General features: G+C 38.3%; 2 protein-coding genes and 1 non-coding gene across 3 annotated transcripts; 2 read left to right on the top strand and 1 right to left on the bottom strand.

Moving 5' to 3' along the window:
* The first annotated feature begins 2,751 nt into the window (after positions 1–2,751).
* Positions 2,752–8,201, top strand: LOC104949217 (guanine nucleotide-binding protein G(I)/G(S)/G(O) subunit gamma-2). The gene is made up of 3 exons (XM_010775530.1): positions 2,752–2,896; positions 6,694–6,810; positions 7,322–8,201. The coding sequence occupies exons 2-3, from the start codon at positions 6,724–6,726 to the stop codon at positions 7,448–7,450; spliced, it is 216 nt and encodes a 71-aa protein (XP_010773832.1). The 5' UTR covers positions 2,752–2,896; positions 6,694–6,723; the 3' UTR covers positions 7,451–8,201.
* A 3,053-nt stretch (positions 8,202–11,254) lies between these two features.
* trnal-cag (transfer RNA leucine (anticodon CAG)) lies at positions 11,255–11,337 on the bottom strand. The gene has a single exon. It is a non-coding gene; the product is annotated as a tRNA-Leu (tRNA).
* On the top strand, positions 11,336–15,050 carry dusp23b (dual specificity phosphatase 23b). Its single transcript, XM_010775529.1, has 3 exons — positions 11,336–11,599; positions 12,427–12,703; positions 13,141–15,050. The coding sequence occupies exons 2-3, from the start codon at positions 12,437–12,439 to the stop codon at positions 13,324–13,326; spliced, it is 453 nt and encodes a 150-aa protein (XP_010773831.1). The 5' UTR covers positions 11,336–11,599; positions 12,427–12,436; the 3' UTR covers positions 13,327–15,050.
* Positions 15,051–16,473: the final 1,423 nt, after the last annotated feature.

Genomic DNA, 16,473 nt, shown 5'->3' with positions numbered 1-16,473 from the left:
CTAGTCGTCCTCCCTGAGACATTTCATCCTGTGAATGATGAACTAGTATTGGACTTTATCGTCCTTCCTGAGAACATTCTCATCTGCTGGTGATGTATGACTATATTGTGGACTTTTATTCCGTAATCCCGGGAAATTCTACTCAACTCCGTTGACGGCCCATTGCAAAAAAAGTGTCTAAGTATTTGAAAAGTAGTATTGATTTGAGTAATAAACAATAAGATGTGTGTGCGTTGTTGTGTGATCGTGTTAGTAAGTTTCAAGGTTCATTTGTACGTTGTCGAGACTGCCCACTCGTACTTACTGAGCATTCACCCTCTAGTAAAAGATTAAAATGTAAACAAGAGTAGGGTAAAGACGGGCTGGACGGAGCCTAGTAGCTATCTCAACTTAAAATACAACCCTTTATACACTCCATTTACACCGAGAAGAACTCTAGCCCAACTGAGAGGGCTGGCGAACACACTGAACCTAGGGGAAAGTTGAAGTGTAGCGGACGCTGTTGTTGATTTGTGAGAAGGGTCCCTCAGGCTTAATCTGAAAGGGGAAACAAGTTAAAAGATCACCCAGGTGATACATAAGAGGCAGCGGCAGAGGACAAGGAGAAGAGCCACATTTAACACGAAATGGCTGGCAGGAGTTCTCTTAGGAAGCGGGACGACAAACAATCAGAGACAAGCGCACCACGGTCGGCGTTCGGCTCCCACCTGTAGAACCGTCAAAAGTGACAATATAACTTTGTTTTCTGAAAAACTTACTACTCAAATAATACATTTATCGGACCGTACATGACGAGCGTGCCGTGTTCAGGGTCATATCAGTACGTAGTGTCTCTACTTTAAAGAGTCCTCTCCTGCTGATGTTCAGGTGTATATCAGTATGTAGTGTCTCTACTTTAAAGAGTCCTCTCCTGCTGATGTTCAGGTGTATATCAGTATGTAGTGTCTCTACTTTAAAGAGTTCTCTCCTGCTGATGTTCAGGTGTATATCAGTATGTAGTGTCTCTACTTTAAAGAGTTCTCTCCTGCTGATGTTCAGGTGTTTATCAGTATGTAGTGTCTCTACTTTAAAGAGTTCTCTCCTGCTGATGTTCAGGTGTATATCAGTATGTGTCTATCAGGAGCAGTAAACAGAGAGCAGTACAGTTTAGTGTAATTGAAGATGAGTGATGAGTCGGATGACAGTTACATGCTGCAGGTCACATGACTTGTTTCCTGTCAGTCAGAGGGAAAGGTAAACAATACTGTGTTTTACATATTATCTAAAAGACGCCTGAATGCCTCCCAGGTCTCTCTGGAAAAAAACATTTAGGAAGACGTTCAGGGAATTTGTGAGTTCATTTTATTTTCAACTTAGCACTAAAATATTATTTCATTCGCATGATTGTATTTTAGTACAATTTCATTTCACGATCATTTTAATAAGGATATTCACATATTTGCAAATCTGTTGTATTGGTCTAACATTGTAAAAAATACCACAGTTCAGTATTTAATAAGTTTAATTTATCCAAATATGTTTATGTTGTCTTGTAAAGCAGCCAATAATATGGTTAAATTACTCTCTATAGGTTCATAAATGTCTCTCATGAACTGATCTGCTTTTTTTGCGTCCGTTTTCTAAACTCTGAGCAGTTTCAGCTGAAATAGGGTTTTATTTTGCTGCTGTTGGCAAGGTTTTATTTAACGATGTTTAAACATCCTGACAAGATTTACAGCGGCTGGATTTCCCTTCGTCTGCAGATCAGCTCATGCAGAGAAAACGTCCCATTTATCAGAGCTGCAGGAAAACAGCTGCAGAATCACGGAAGCATCAAAACACATCTGGAGCTCAGAGTTGTTTTATTATTTCCAAAAAATGCATTGCACGCTTTTACTTAAACTTCTAATGTTAATATACGTATATTTATTCTATTTAAATATATTTTCTTTATTATACATTTTAACTTTAACTTCTTTAGAAATATTTGTATTTTATTTTATCCTTTAAAGGTGGGGTATGTAATTTATTTCAGAAACACTTGTTTATATTCCATGGAATGCTCTTAACATCCCGACAATAAACAAATGTCATCTGTGGAAGCCGTGGCGCTGTAAAAAGCACGACCAATCATCTGAGCCGGCCCGGCTAAAGTAACTGGATGGCCTACCTGCCTGTCAGCCTTCCATCTGTGCACAAACTTATCTCGTGCCCTCATTGGTCATGTGTGGTTTCGTGTGTGTTGGAGGAGGGGCTCTGTAAGGAAGTCTGAAGGAAGGGGCAGATTTTTTCCGGTTGTGTACTTTCAAATTCCAGCGCACTCGAGCTGGTTTCTCCAAAATTACATACCCCACCTTTAATTGCACATTATTTATTTTTGGGTTACAACACATGTTCTATTTTTTTGCACGTCATTTTTTTTAAATGTATTTGTTTATGTACATATTCTTTTCAATTTCTTATTCATTGAATTTGATCCTTTTCTCACACATTTTGCTTATATAAATATTATGCCGTTTAATTTTTTTTTTTTTAAACCACATTTTTCCTTTGACTTCTTGTGTTTATTTAAAAAAAAATGTTTATTGTATTTTTTTCTAAAACACAGCAACCCAATTTCCACCCCCGATATTATTGCTGGCCAGGAAGCAGGACTTTTTCTTGGCCTAAAAGTCACATTTCCCAATCTGATAATATATTCCTGCTCCTTCCCCTGAACTGTGCTTGACTTGCTTCTTCTTCTGTGGTTAGTTTTGGTGGTTCTCCTTCGTGTAGCAGACATGAGAGTCTGTCTTCCCCTTTATATATAAAGGGGAAGCAGGAGCAGCCTCTTGATTCTCTTCTTCTCTGTTTCTGTTTGCAGAAAGCTGTGCTGAGACAAAGTGTTGACTGACCGGCAGACAGGAGCAAACACAAGGTGAGCGGAGCATGCTTTAAATGATACATAAATATATAGTATTATTAACAGCAAGATGTCACCTTTATCAGCATGTTCACACCACGTGTCAAACTCTCAGGAGGTATTTTGGTCGCTGACAGATAAGAAGAAGGCTTCATGGTGTACAGAGGAGGAGGGGAAAGTCTGTGGTGAAAAAAATAACGTCCTGCGTGTCTTCCTATATTCACTATTCCTTAACCTCAGTGGGAAACGTGACGTGGTTTGTAAAGAAGTGAAGGAGGATTCATCAGGACTCAGGAAAAGAGACTGCACTGACACTGGTGGTCTCATTATGATGAGAGGAGAGGGGTTATTAAGATTTATATCATACCATTTAGACCAGGGGGGTCAAACTCAAATACACAGTGGGCCAAAATTTAAAAATGTGTACTAGTCGAGGGCCGGACTGGTTTAATGTTTATTGCAAAACATATTGAAATGAACTTATTGAAATGAACTTATTGCACATGTTAAACCTGGAACTAACAAAGCTTAAATTATTGTCTATAAAAACAACATTAAACATTAAATAATCAGTTGCATTCATTTCTCATGGCTCTATCTGCAGCTTTTCCAGAGTCATTTCTTATGAGTACATTTTTCCACAGGCCAACAACAGCTTCAAAAAAACGATTTCCCTCAAAGAGAAAACCAAACATGCCCTGTTGTCTCAAGAAGGAAACATCCATTAAACTCAGTGTGCTGCTCTGTGATGCTAGTTCAGATACTTGGCATCTCATCTTGGGTGCAAGGTCATCAATGTTTGGGGTCAGGCTCTGAGCTGAGGAGACCCTCAGGATGGAGTGAAGGTGTGCGTGCAATATACCGGCGGGCAAGATCTAATAGTAATTAGAAATTATCCTGCGGGCCGAAATTGAATCCACTGAGGGCCTGATTTGGCCCCCGGGCCTTGGGTTTGACACATGTGATTTAGACTATTGCAACAGCATCTTCCATGGTACAATGTCCGAACTCCTCAATGAATAAATAAGGAAGGTCCAGTGTTTCCTAAAGGAGATAACAAATGAAGCTCCTTTCCTATCATCCAGAGAGCTCTGATCATGTCTGCAGCTCAGAGACTTTCACTCTCGTCTGAACCTTCCTGATAGAGAAATACAGCAACCAGTAAACCCTAAAACAGGAAACAGTTTACTCTCTTATTGTTGGTTAAACTGTTTAAGGTTGCAGCTCTCCTCCCTGCTGTGTGAAAATGTCAAGCTGGCCTTTCCCGCCGCTGCTCTGACAACGAGAGGAAGATGACTGCAGACTCAGAGAAAGCGCTGCTAAATATCTTATAACCTCCTTTATATGGCGGCAAATGTCACTTTTTCTCACGTTCAAAAGCTTCTATTGAGGGTTTCAAATAAAGGGGTGTATTTTAGGCTGTCTTCACCCCCACATTCTGGAGTTAGAGCAGCAACAGAGTGAGAGTGAAAAACAGATTCACACAAAGTAAAATATAATACCGTTGAATGAACATATACATATTTGGGTTCAGATTGTTAGATATATGTACATGTCAGTGCAGGTATTTGTGCAAACAAGTACAAAACAGTGCAGATTGTATGTATGTGCAGTACGGGTTACTTTTCATGGGTTACATGGTTACTTAGTTGTGCTTCCTCCTCGTCTTCCTCGTCCTCCCCTCCAACACCTCCTCCAGATTGTTCAGTTTTACTCCAACTACAGTTACAAGTGTTACTAATATGACACAACAATTATTACTTAAATTACCACAAAATGTAGTAGAAATGTTACTATTGGTATCGCTAAAATGTTCAAAATGTCTTAATAAAATGTCCAAATAATAAAAGTAAAATGTGAGAGCAACATATAAAAAAATCTCAGAATATTTAAAAAATAATAAAATAATTGTACAACCCAAAAAATTATTGTAACATGTAAAAAAAGGTTTTTCGAAATATTTATAAATCTTTCAGGAAAATCTTTCAGAAAAATCTTTCTAAAATATTACTGACATGTCCAAAGAATCCCAGTAAAATGTCAGAATGAGAAAGAATGTCCAATAAATAACCTGAACCTGAACCTTAAAGGAAAAAAGACATCTTTACATTGAGAACAACCAGGAATACTTGGAATCATAACAAGTATTTGACTCTGTTAACATTCACAGCTCTTAAAATCCTCACACTGCTCGCTCTGACAGGTCGAGATTATCCAGACCGCCCCGGAGAGAAGGTCTCCTAAACACGTGTGAATTAAATAAATACTGAAGATAAAATGACAAGGAATGGTATGTGGGTCTATTACCTCTCATGCTGTATGTCAAAGCTGTGTATTAATGTAGAAAAACTATATCCTGCTGATGTTCAGGTGTATATCAGTATGTAGTGTCTCTACTTTAAAGAGTCCTCTCCTGCTGATGTTCAGGTGTATATCAGTATGTAGTGTCTCTACTTTAAAGAGTCCTCTCCTGCTGATGTTCAGGTGTATATCAGTATGTAGTGTCTCTACTTTAAAGAGTCCTCTCATGCTGATGTTCAGTTGTATATCAGTATATAGTTTCTGTACTAGAACAAATATTATTTCTATTATGTTTTTTGTCAGAAAACCCCTTTATCATTGTATTCACTCTTGCACATTTTAAATATTTTATTTTCAGTTTTTGTAATCTTGCTATGTGAGGAAAATGGGTAGCATACCTGTATGTGGAAGGTAGGGGAGTACAGATTAAAAACTGTATATATAATCCCATTTTGTCAGATGTTGCCGGTGCATCTGTTGACAGACACTATTATATATCATTATAAAGTGAAACAGGTGTAGCTGTGCAGGTAAACGATGTTCAGGTGATCAGTGCAGCAGCAGGTGAGTCAGCGTGAAGCTTCAATATTCACGCTGAGCTCGGCTTCATTTACCTGAACTCACACTGAGTCACACACACTGTGCACACACACACTTTATCCATTTAATCAAAGACAGACACAGAGCACATGAGGACACACACCTGGAACCGACTGAGGACAGGTTACCCCAGTCACCAACCTGTTCAGAGTTCGAGTTCTCTTTAACTGATGTGAGTTAGCAATGTATGCTTTATACATGAAATATGGTGCTGGACAAAGAACTGCACCCCCATTGTCACAAGCTGCCTAGCAACTGACAGCATAAATAATGTGTGTGTGTGTGTGTGTGTGTGTGTGTGTGTGTGTGTGTGTGTGTGTGTGTGTGTGTGTGTGTGTGTGTGTGTGTGTGTGTGTGTGTGTGTGTGTGTGTGTGTGTGTGTGTGTGTGTGTGTGTGTGTGTGTTTGCAAGTGTGTGTTTGCAAGTGTGTGTTTGCAAGTGTGTGTTTCCTCTTTACAAGCGTGTAGTGCTGCTGGTCTCTGTCAGTGTCACACTGGGGGTGAACTTGAATAAATAATAGAAACCTTTGTGTAGTTTTTCCTGAAGTTAGGATAAATTCTCCATTGCATTTCAGTATATTGCAAACATAGCATCTGTGAAAGTTCATTCATTTTTTTTTATTTTAGGAATCATAATGCTGACTCATTTGAGTGTTTTAGTACCCATGTATAATGCTTATTCATGTCAGGGTTTGAGGACGCATAATACTGACTAATATTTTGATTTTAGGACCCATAAGGTGAAATTACTTCAGGGTTTCAGGACTCATTACACTGACTCATTATAACATTTTAAGACTCATAATGATAACTCATTTGAGTGTTTTAGAACTCAATGTTGATGACTAATTTCTTGTTTTTTTGGACTCATAATGCTGACTGATTATCCGGGGTGTATTTCTGTGTCTATAGGCAGAGAAAAGGAATCACACCGAGGCGCTCATGGCGAGCAACAACACGGCGAGCATCGCTCAGGCCAGGAAGCTGGTGGAGCAGCTGAAGATGGAGGCCAACATCGACAGGATAAAGGTGACACACACACACACACACACACACACACACACACACACACACACACACACACACACACACACACACCAGCTATGAACATTATTTTGCTTAAAAAAGGGAAACTTCACCCCCAATAACATCCTCTGTATATCAGTTACTTTTCATTCTCTCATGCCTCAACGGTTAACGTTGAAAACTAATATGTGAATAGGTCGCAAACTACTGTAAGGAATTAGAATATGTGTTGGTATTCTCTAATCAGAATGATAAGATAAAGAGTCATGACATTTTTTAGAAAAACGTCCACATTTTTGGGAGAAAAAGTCAGAATTTTGAGGAAACAGTCAATTCTGAGAAAAAGATCCTGAATTCTGAGAAAGAAATGTACATTTTTGAAAAACAGTCAAATAAAAAAAAACATTCTGAGAAAAAAAGGAAACATTTAAAGAAAATCCCAGGAAAAGTAATGATGCAGTTTTGTGATTTTTAGATGATCCAGCTGACTTGTTTAATGTTTTTTCCCCCAAAGGTGTCTAAAGCGGCGGCGGACCTGATGTCGTACTGCGAAGCTCACGCCAAAGAGGACCCTCTGCTGTCGCCGGTTCCCGCCTCGGAGAACCCGTTCCGGGAGAAGAAGTTCTTCTGTGCCATCCTGTAAAACCCGGTCACTCGTGGGACTTTTGAACGTGGACGTTCAGAATAACGTAGAAATCTTCTAGTAGGAGGGCGAGGCGTTTACTGCCCCCCCCCTCCTGTTCTCGAGCGGCATCTTAAGAGTTTACATGTAACGTTAAAGGGTTGTGATTGTGGTTTTTTGAGGGGTGTTGTTGAAGCATGTTGAAGGGTCTGTGCTTTTAGATGACACAAAGAGGAAGATGATGACGATGATGGACAGCCTACTGAGTCTTCAGGTTGTGATGTGTACAAAAAATAGATAAAATAAGAATAAATATATATCGTGGTTCTTTTTCTGGACTTCCAAATGTTTCTGTTTTGTTGTCGGTGGCTAACTAAAACACCACTACACGCCACCATGTTTTTTTACGTTTACCTATAGACATCTTTCTATAACTGTACGTGAAACAGATGTTTTTTGTTTTTACAACAGGTTAGTGGAAGCTTTTTTAATGGAAAACGTTTGTTTTTCTTCTTCTTCGTGTATATCGACATCTATCTGGCAAAATGTGATGCAGTTTGTCTCCCTTAGAAACAAAACCCTCTTTCTACTGTTTGTATAAAACTGACTAGCAAGTAAATTGTGCTGTGCTGTGAGGTCTGGATGTTTGTGTTTGTATCTTTAACTTTCTGCATGAAATGGACAAACTTCTCTTTTTCCTTTCATGTGGAGATTGTATGAAACAGGCTCCATGTGGAAGTGCCAAAACGTATTAAAAACCAGAATGATTCAAGACGACTCAACAAGGACATCTCTCACATATAAATAAAGCTGGGGACAAGTTGAAGAATTGCATTGAGGAATAACAAATATGCTAATTAGATGATAAGAGGTATCAGATATTTTGGTAAAGATTTGGTTTTCATGATAATAATTATGTATATGCAGCACACTTAAAAACTGTACAAATATGTCCTTGTGTTTCTACAACCACATATTAGGGACAATGCGAAATAGAATAGTTTTCATTATAATATATAATAAGATTCAGAAAAAAGATTCAGAGATTAAGGTTGTAAATGTGTTAGTACAAAAACATGGATATTCTCTTAGTCATACATTTGTGACAAAAAAACAAATACATTTCATTTAAAAAATAATACATTTATGAAAGAGAATATATATATATTAAACGGGTAAAAAGTCACACATTTACAGGGAAAGGCTTGGGAAAACAGTGTTAATTTTTTCATAAGATTATATTTAATATAATTAAACACACATTTAGCTACTTTCAGCCTTCACGTGCTGATTTTGAAGGAACTCATCAACATTTGAGTTTTTATCCAATCAGATTTCCACCCTGTGTTGTTGCTCGGTAAAACCAGAGCCCTCGGTAAAACATCCCCTCTTAACCAATCGGCTTCGAGGTTGCCATGAGGGGCGTAACCTTTGACACGCCGGAGCCAATGGCTGACCGAGCTGCCTGCGTGATTATTCTTCGGTGTGGCGTGATCAGCGCGTGATCAGAACGGCATTTAATTCAAGTTAAACTGGTTAGTCGTGAGCACATGATTAGCTTAAACAAAGTTCATGGTTTTATAATTATTTAAACTTTTTTTACAGACGTTTTAAATGTAGTTTAGAGACTGTGTACTTAGCTTTCTTTTCGTTTTAATGCGCAATGCCCGAAGAAACGGATCTAACTTTGCAGCTTTTATTGTGTCCTTGAACTATTTTAAACGGCAGAAAATGGATAAGGACTTTTCCCTTTTCGAACGGATCTTTGGTAAGTTTAATATATGTTTTTGCACCGTGTATTCGCTATTAGTTTAGTGGTTGCTATATGTGCCTTATATGTGTGTTTTTGCCCGGTTTGTGATTTTTGTCTAGGACTTTGGGTGTGCCTGTTGAACCTTAATTGGGTGATCAGCCATGTTGTCTTATTTTCATGACCGATTGTGGTACTGCGGTCAAGCCAGCCTCCACTCGGGAAAACCTAGTCAAGCCAGCCCGCACGTGATATTGCGGTGCGCGAATATCCTATGCATTACGGTAGTGTTAAAAAAAAAAATCATCCCTCTGTGTTTAGATGAGAATACCTTTGAAATCTCTATTGTATGAGCGATGATCCCTGTTTTTAGATGAGAATAAAACAAAAACTGCCCAGTATCAAAGATCCATCTCACTCCAGGATGATAGCAGGACACCCCATCTAGTCACTCAGAAAAAATCAGGACATTCTGATGTAGAGTTTCAAAATAAAAGACCTTTGAAATCTCATATATGAGCTATCATCCCTCTGTTTTTAGATGAGAATAAAACAAAAACTGTCCAGTATCAATTATTTAATTCAATTATATTATTATTTTTGAAACTCTACATCAGAATGTCCTGATTTTTTCTGAGTGACTAGGTGGGGTGTCCTGCTATCACCCTGGAGTGAGATGAGTATATGATGTTGGACAGTTTTTGTTTTATTCTCATCTAAAAACAGGGATGATAGCTCATATATGAGACTTCAAAGGTCTTTTATTTTGAAACTCTAAATCAGAATGTCCTGATTTTTTCTGAGTGACTAGATGGGATGTCCTGCTATCACCCTGAAGTGAAATGAGTCTTTGATACTGGACAGTTTTTGTTTTATTCTCATCTAAACACAGAGGGATGATTTTTTTTTACTCTACCGTAATGCATAGGATATTCGCGCACCGCAATATCACGTGCGGGCTGGCTTGACTAGGTTTTCCCGAGTGGAGGCTGGCTTGACCGCAGTATTGTAGTTTCGTAGCGATTGACATTTTGCTGCTGTTGTGTTTATGGACGAGCATCCTGTGATACTGCTTACTTTAGATTTTTTATATTAGGGTTATTTATCATATTTTTTATATCTTTCTAATCCTTCTTGTGAGCATAAGGTCGTCGGTTAGATCTAAGTATCGGAAACTCAAATCTGGTTGGGGGAAATGAAAAGCACCAAATGACTCTTTAATATCAGAGAATATTCAGTTTTCTATATAATTATTTATATTCATCTAGGAAACGTTAAGCTTGCCAAGCTCCCTCATTATAATGCAACGTTTTACCCAAAAGGGCCCTAATAGTCTACTATATATTTCTTATCATTTATAAAGGTATACACGCTGACACTATCACATAAATAGTCAGTATTTGCATTTTGAAATTCTTAATTGAAGTTGTATTATACTTACACTAACACAAAAACCTTACCACAAACAAATTATAACTTTCTTAAACTTTCTTTGTTCACCAAAACAAACAGTATTTGGAATCTTTGAAAACACACTCCCCTAAAATTAAAAACATAATGTTCTGGTTTTGATGTGGTTGCACAATACAACCCAAACAGCTGAGTGTTACTGTGTTTTCTTTCCAGATAGAGCTTTTATGGTTCAGTTTCTTTTGCTGGGCTTGTTACGCCCTCTGCAGTATATCGCATGAAATTGCACTTCATGTTTATCTGACATTGTGAGTAAAGACTAACATATTTATGTGTTTCCTTATTGACATTTTTGATGATTCTACACACCTTATACATACATTAATTTGATAGGAATGATAATTTGAACACGGCACATGAAACTAATGTCCTGCACCGAGTTGTATTGCTATTGCTAATTTTAACTCTCATCTCTAATGTGGTTTTCACGTGTACAGCACAGTGTAGTTAAAATATACCGATTTCACTATCATGAAGTAAGAATACTCTCCTTAAATGGGAATACAATACTTTAGTCATCACTAAATACCCATACCCCAATTTTACACGTAAAATAAACACCACAACATGTTTTTACTGTGTTTCGGTGAAAAATAAAAGGTTGTTGTCAGAAGTGGGATTCGAACCCACGCCTCCAGAGGAGACTGCGACCTGAACGCAGCGCCTTAGACCGCTCGGCCATCCTGACATGTAGCGGCCATCTTCCGGGTCTCTATAAATACGTCACCACGAACATCGGTTGCATAGTTTGTCTATTATAACAGCTGAAATCCTACCTCGGGTTAAAGGGCGCTGGTTTGTTGTGTAACGAATGTGTACTGTGGCAGTTAGCATGCTTAAGCTAATTTCCTGTTTGTCTCATTTAGCATAGAAGAGAAGTAGCAGTTAGCTTAGCTTGCTAGCACCCGGCTTCATACATAGCGCAACCTCCATTCTTCTCAGTGAAAACGGTGAGTAAGGGTGTGGTTAGTTTGAAAGAGACCCTCAGCATTAATGTGATTGTGTAGTTTAATACTAAAGAGCCAATGAATGGCTTCACTTAGGCTACCGTTTGCTTGGTTAGCATGTTAGCCGGTGTGGCTTCTGTCAGTCAGCCGAGCTAAGTGTCTCGAAACTTTAGCTAACTTTAAGCTAAATGCTATTTTATTATTCTTAAAAGGTTCCTGTAAACTATGTGTAGTTTGGTGAAGCTTATTTTCACATCAGGCCTGTGCAGTGGTGGAATGTAACTGACTACATTTACTCAAGTAATGCACTTAAGATAGCCTCTATATATATATATATATATATATTTAAGCAATAGCTCACGACAGGCCGTGGTATATGCTCATTATATCACAGCTAAGGGGCGTGGTTCGGCCCGACGCGAATATATATTGATATTGTCATATTATACTATACGTCGTTTTTTGGTATATCTATATTTCATGTTCATATTTCTCTATATTTTACGGTTATAATAACTTTTTACAATAGTTTTTGTTGTTGTTTTTCTTTCAATGTATCTTCTCTAACTGTGTTTATGTTAACACATCATTAGTATTATGTGATCTTATAAAACGTCAAAGCTAGATACAATTATTAGCAGCTTTCACAAATACCCTGAGCACTCTAAACATTTTTTATGCTGCTTTTTTCATTTTCCATGTGTGCTATAAGACAGTGAGAATCCGTTTTTTATGCCAACTTCTCTTTGCATATTTCCTCGGGTTTATTAGGTGTAAATCATATTTATTAATAACGTTTTGGTGTAAATTATCCTCCCTCCTCTTCTCAGTCTGACAGTCATGGCCTCTGCTCCTCACAACTTCTCCTGGGTGGATCAGGATAAAGTGGCCGGCCTGGCGCTGCCCAGGATGCCGGGTGAGTACCGCTACCTGCTGGAGAACAACATCAAACACCTGGTGTGTCTGTGTGAGACGAAACCCCCGAACCACGACACCTGTCCGGAGCTGCAGCTGCACCACATCAAGATCCAGGACTTCACTCCTCCGTCTCCCGCTCAGATCGACAGATTCCTCTCCATCGTGGAGGAGGCCAACGCCAAGGGGGAGGTGAGAGCAGAGATGTGATGGATGGTTATGTTTTTTAAGTGTTTTCAGCTCCAACCAGGTTTAAGTCCAAGAACTGAAACCTAAAACTTTTGGCATCAAGGGAACGTGACTTTGATTAAACTCCTGGAACAGTGAACGGAAAAACCTTCTTTCTCCAAAGTGGATTAATCAAAAGTTGGTTTCAGTCAGTCTTTTTTTTACATTCAAGTATTAGGGCCAATTCAAGTATTTTCTTTTTAAAATAAAAAGAACATTCACTTCCCATGTTGGATCCACCTAGAACTCAAATCTTAGAGAAAGTCTATGTTTTTTCTCCTAATGTATTACTTTATAATCTCAGAGAATATAACGTTCTTTAGTCTTACATTTATTTATTTTTTGTAAATTTGACTTATTCAAAAATAATATCCAAATACATGTTGTTTTTTCCCCTGCAGGGCGTGGCGGTGCACTGCATGCACGGCCACGGGAGGACGGGCACGATGCTCGCCTGCTACCTGGTGAAGACCCGGAAGATGTCGGGCATCGACGCCATCAACGAGATCCGGAGATTAAGAAGCGGATCAATCGAGACCAACGAGCAGGAGAAAGCTGTGGTGCAGTTTTACCAACGCACAAAGTAGATCAATACACCACGTAACAGAGGTAGCAAAGGTGAGACACTACAGGTGAAGAGAGACATTAAACCAAACGGATATCACAACTTAAATATGCTAATGAGGCATTAAGTCATGCTAACTTTTGGTGAATTAGGACAAATCTGCAGACACACGTGTGACCTGCTCAATCAAAATCAGTCACATCGACCCCAAAACACATTGTGTTACACACACTGTTTAAAAGAGGACATTCTCAGCTTTCCCACGGTGTCCTTACTGTAGTTGTCCTTCAAAGTTAGCTGACTTTGTTTTTAGCCATAGTTATTTAAAAAGGGGGCTCAAGGCTTAATATTTTGGGGGCATAGCACCAACACTAGATCAGAGATATACTTTTAATATGATATAAAACAGATGAATAAGCAAACCTCCAGGCTTTAAGAAATGTCCTTTTATGACATTTCTGCATTATAATTAAATATGACTTTTGAAACTATTATCAAAATAATTTTAAAGTTGATTTTCAGAGGTGATCGCTGAAGTTGTCACCTTGTCGTTACAAGCTTAAAACACGTATTTTTCTTCTGAACATGGTCATACAAGTTCCATATTCTGAAAGACAAGACTTTTTATGTGTAAAATCGACCAAAACACAAGTTTTTGACATCATTTCAAGATTATCCATCAATGCGACATCCGACTGATATCGATAGAGCGGGTCAAACAGAAAAAGTTAGTTAAATAAACTCCTGAATTTTCTCGTCTCAAAGAAGACGTTATAGATACAGAATAATCAAAAACCTGCAGTGTCTCGCCTTAATAATCATTTTTACTAAATAAAGACTTTATATCTAAGAATAAGAAAATACAGTTTAAACAGTTGATAATAATTCAGCAATATTACACCCAGTAGCTAACACAAACATTTCTACAGTAAACATTATAGGGTGTTATAATTGTCTCGTAGCTCATCGCGTTAGGACTGTTCTGTTTGTGGTGAGGTTTCTGTTTACACTCTGAAACCTCGGGTTACGCGCTGGAGGCCAGAGAGAAGAGCCGCTGGCGCTCCTTAAAGGTGAGCTGCTCCGGAGCCGGCGCTCGCTTCACTTCCTCCTGGTTCCTGAGAGCAAACAGAAATATATCAGCGGGAATACTTGAATTTATTTATGGGGGAATCGCTTCATGCAAGGGGACACAAACGGGAGCCTGTACTGTCTTTAAAATATACTTATAGTTCATGTTTTACTCAGGGATCAAGATTAAAACGCTATAATGTCTACGGAAAAGTAGATTAGACTGAATTTAGGAGCTTGGTGTGAGATTAGCTTCATTACACATTCATCTGATGGTTATTTTCCGCATTGAATGTTTATGAGATGGTAAAAAAGTCCAGTTCAGTTTCTCTAATGCCAAAACTCTAATATATTCACTTAAATATGACGTTAAAGCTTAAAAATGAAGCAAATCTTAATATTTAAGAGGCTCAAAATGACATTGTATGACATTTCTGCATGAAAATGTATTCTTTAAACTATTATCAATAGTTTTTGATGTGATAACTTGTGCTTGAGTAGAAATTCAGCGTTAACTGTTAGATTTCATTAAATGCCAAAGAAGTTTGAACTCACTGTTTCGCTGCCACGTTGTCAACGTCTCGCCTCAACGCGTTCTTTTGTTCTGCAAAAAAGCATTAAAATGTTGCACTGTACGATAAAGCCTTGATAACACTCTTCTGAATAAATTAAATTAATATTTACCCGTCTTTGTCTTGTCTTCCTTCTGGGCGAGACGACTTCCTGCAGACTCTTTCAGCTCAGCGGTTACTGCAGAAAGCTGCTGGCTCTAAATATAGAAATAGATAATTAAAGGTTATTGTGGCTTTTTTTTAACATCGTTCTAAAGTCTCTACAGGGAACGAGGAATTGGGACATGCATTAGGGGGTTTTCCTTTGTTATACATTTATAAAACACGTCTCAGTGAGATTGGGAGAAGCATATGTTTGAGTGCTTGGATCAGAATGGGTTTGGAATTTACTTTATTTATAAATTTATTTGTATATGAGGTTCATACAAAGACACAGAAAGAAGAATACGTAGAAAAACGAAATAAAAGAAAAATGGGACTGTTCCAAATTCACAATATTTATGACAAACACTATACTCTATTTAAAGTGGAGAGCTGATTTAAAAGTGTGTGAGTGTGTGTGTGTGAGAGTGAGAGTGAGTGAGTGAATGAGTGAGTGAGCGAGTTCTGAAGCAATGGGAGTCAGGACTCAGAGAGACACAAGGAGAGCTGGAGCTTTGATGGCAAACACTGACGGTTTATTTGGAGTTACGGCCGGAGAATTCACAAGACATGTCACGGGCACGAGTTGACCACACGGTTGAGATGCCACAATCAATTCTGAAGAGCCCTCCTGTAGCTCCAGGTTTTAACTATCGGAGTGTAATAATCAACATTCTTCAATAGATAGACTAAACAGCTGAGGACACTGAATCACATTTGTTGTCTCTTATGGCTCGAGGTCATCTCCACCCCGAGAAGGATGTGTTCCAGGTGTCCCACAACAATAACTATCTCTGACCGAGAGTTGCCCGGTCACAAACTGGTAACAACAACAATATGCTAGGGCAGCCCCTCCTTATGGGAGATAACGGCTGCTCAAGGCTGGTCAGCTGCGTCAGAGGGCGAAAGGTAAACTTCTATGGAAATGATTCCCTGACGGTGTGGAGAAGAGGTGTGGAGAAGAAGTGTGGAGAAGAAGTGTGGAGAAGAAGTGTGCAACATGTCAGGATTTACAATTTCAATACATTTAGATCTAGTAATGCATCGTGTTATGATTGCCTTATTAATGAGGGAGGTTTTGGTCTGGTGCATGTTTGAGTATTTAGAAAAGTGCTATTTAAATTCAATGTGTTATTATGGTTGTTATTCATAATAATACGTAATAAATATATTTAAAAAGAAATAGGGATTTATTTTCTTGAACACATTTTTATTTTTAAATTCAATCGTTTTTCTTGTATTTAAAACATATATATATTTGCTCGTATTTTTGCAGTTGTATTCCTCTTACTCTTACGTATACCATCTGCACCAAAACACTAAAGCAATTTGAATCCCAATCATAAATGCATAAAGCGGTTATTTATATAAATCATTATTATGTGATC

The sequence above is a fragment of the Notothenia coriiceps genome, unplaced genomic scaffold, assembly GCF_000735185.1.
Source record: "Notothenia coriiceps isolate Sejong01 unplaced genomic scaffold, NC01 NC01_scaffold00015797, whole genome shotgun sequence".
Classification (NCBI taxonomy): Eukaryota; Metazoa; Chordata; class Actinopteri; order Perciformes; family Nototheniidae; genus Notothenia; species Notothenia coriiceps.
The sequence above is the reverse complement of the archived record's forward strand: the minus strand, read 5'-3'. Positions and strand labels throughout refer to the sequence as shown.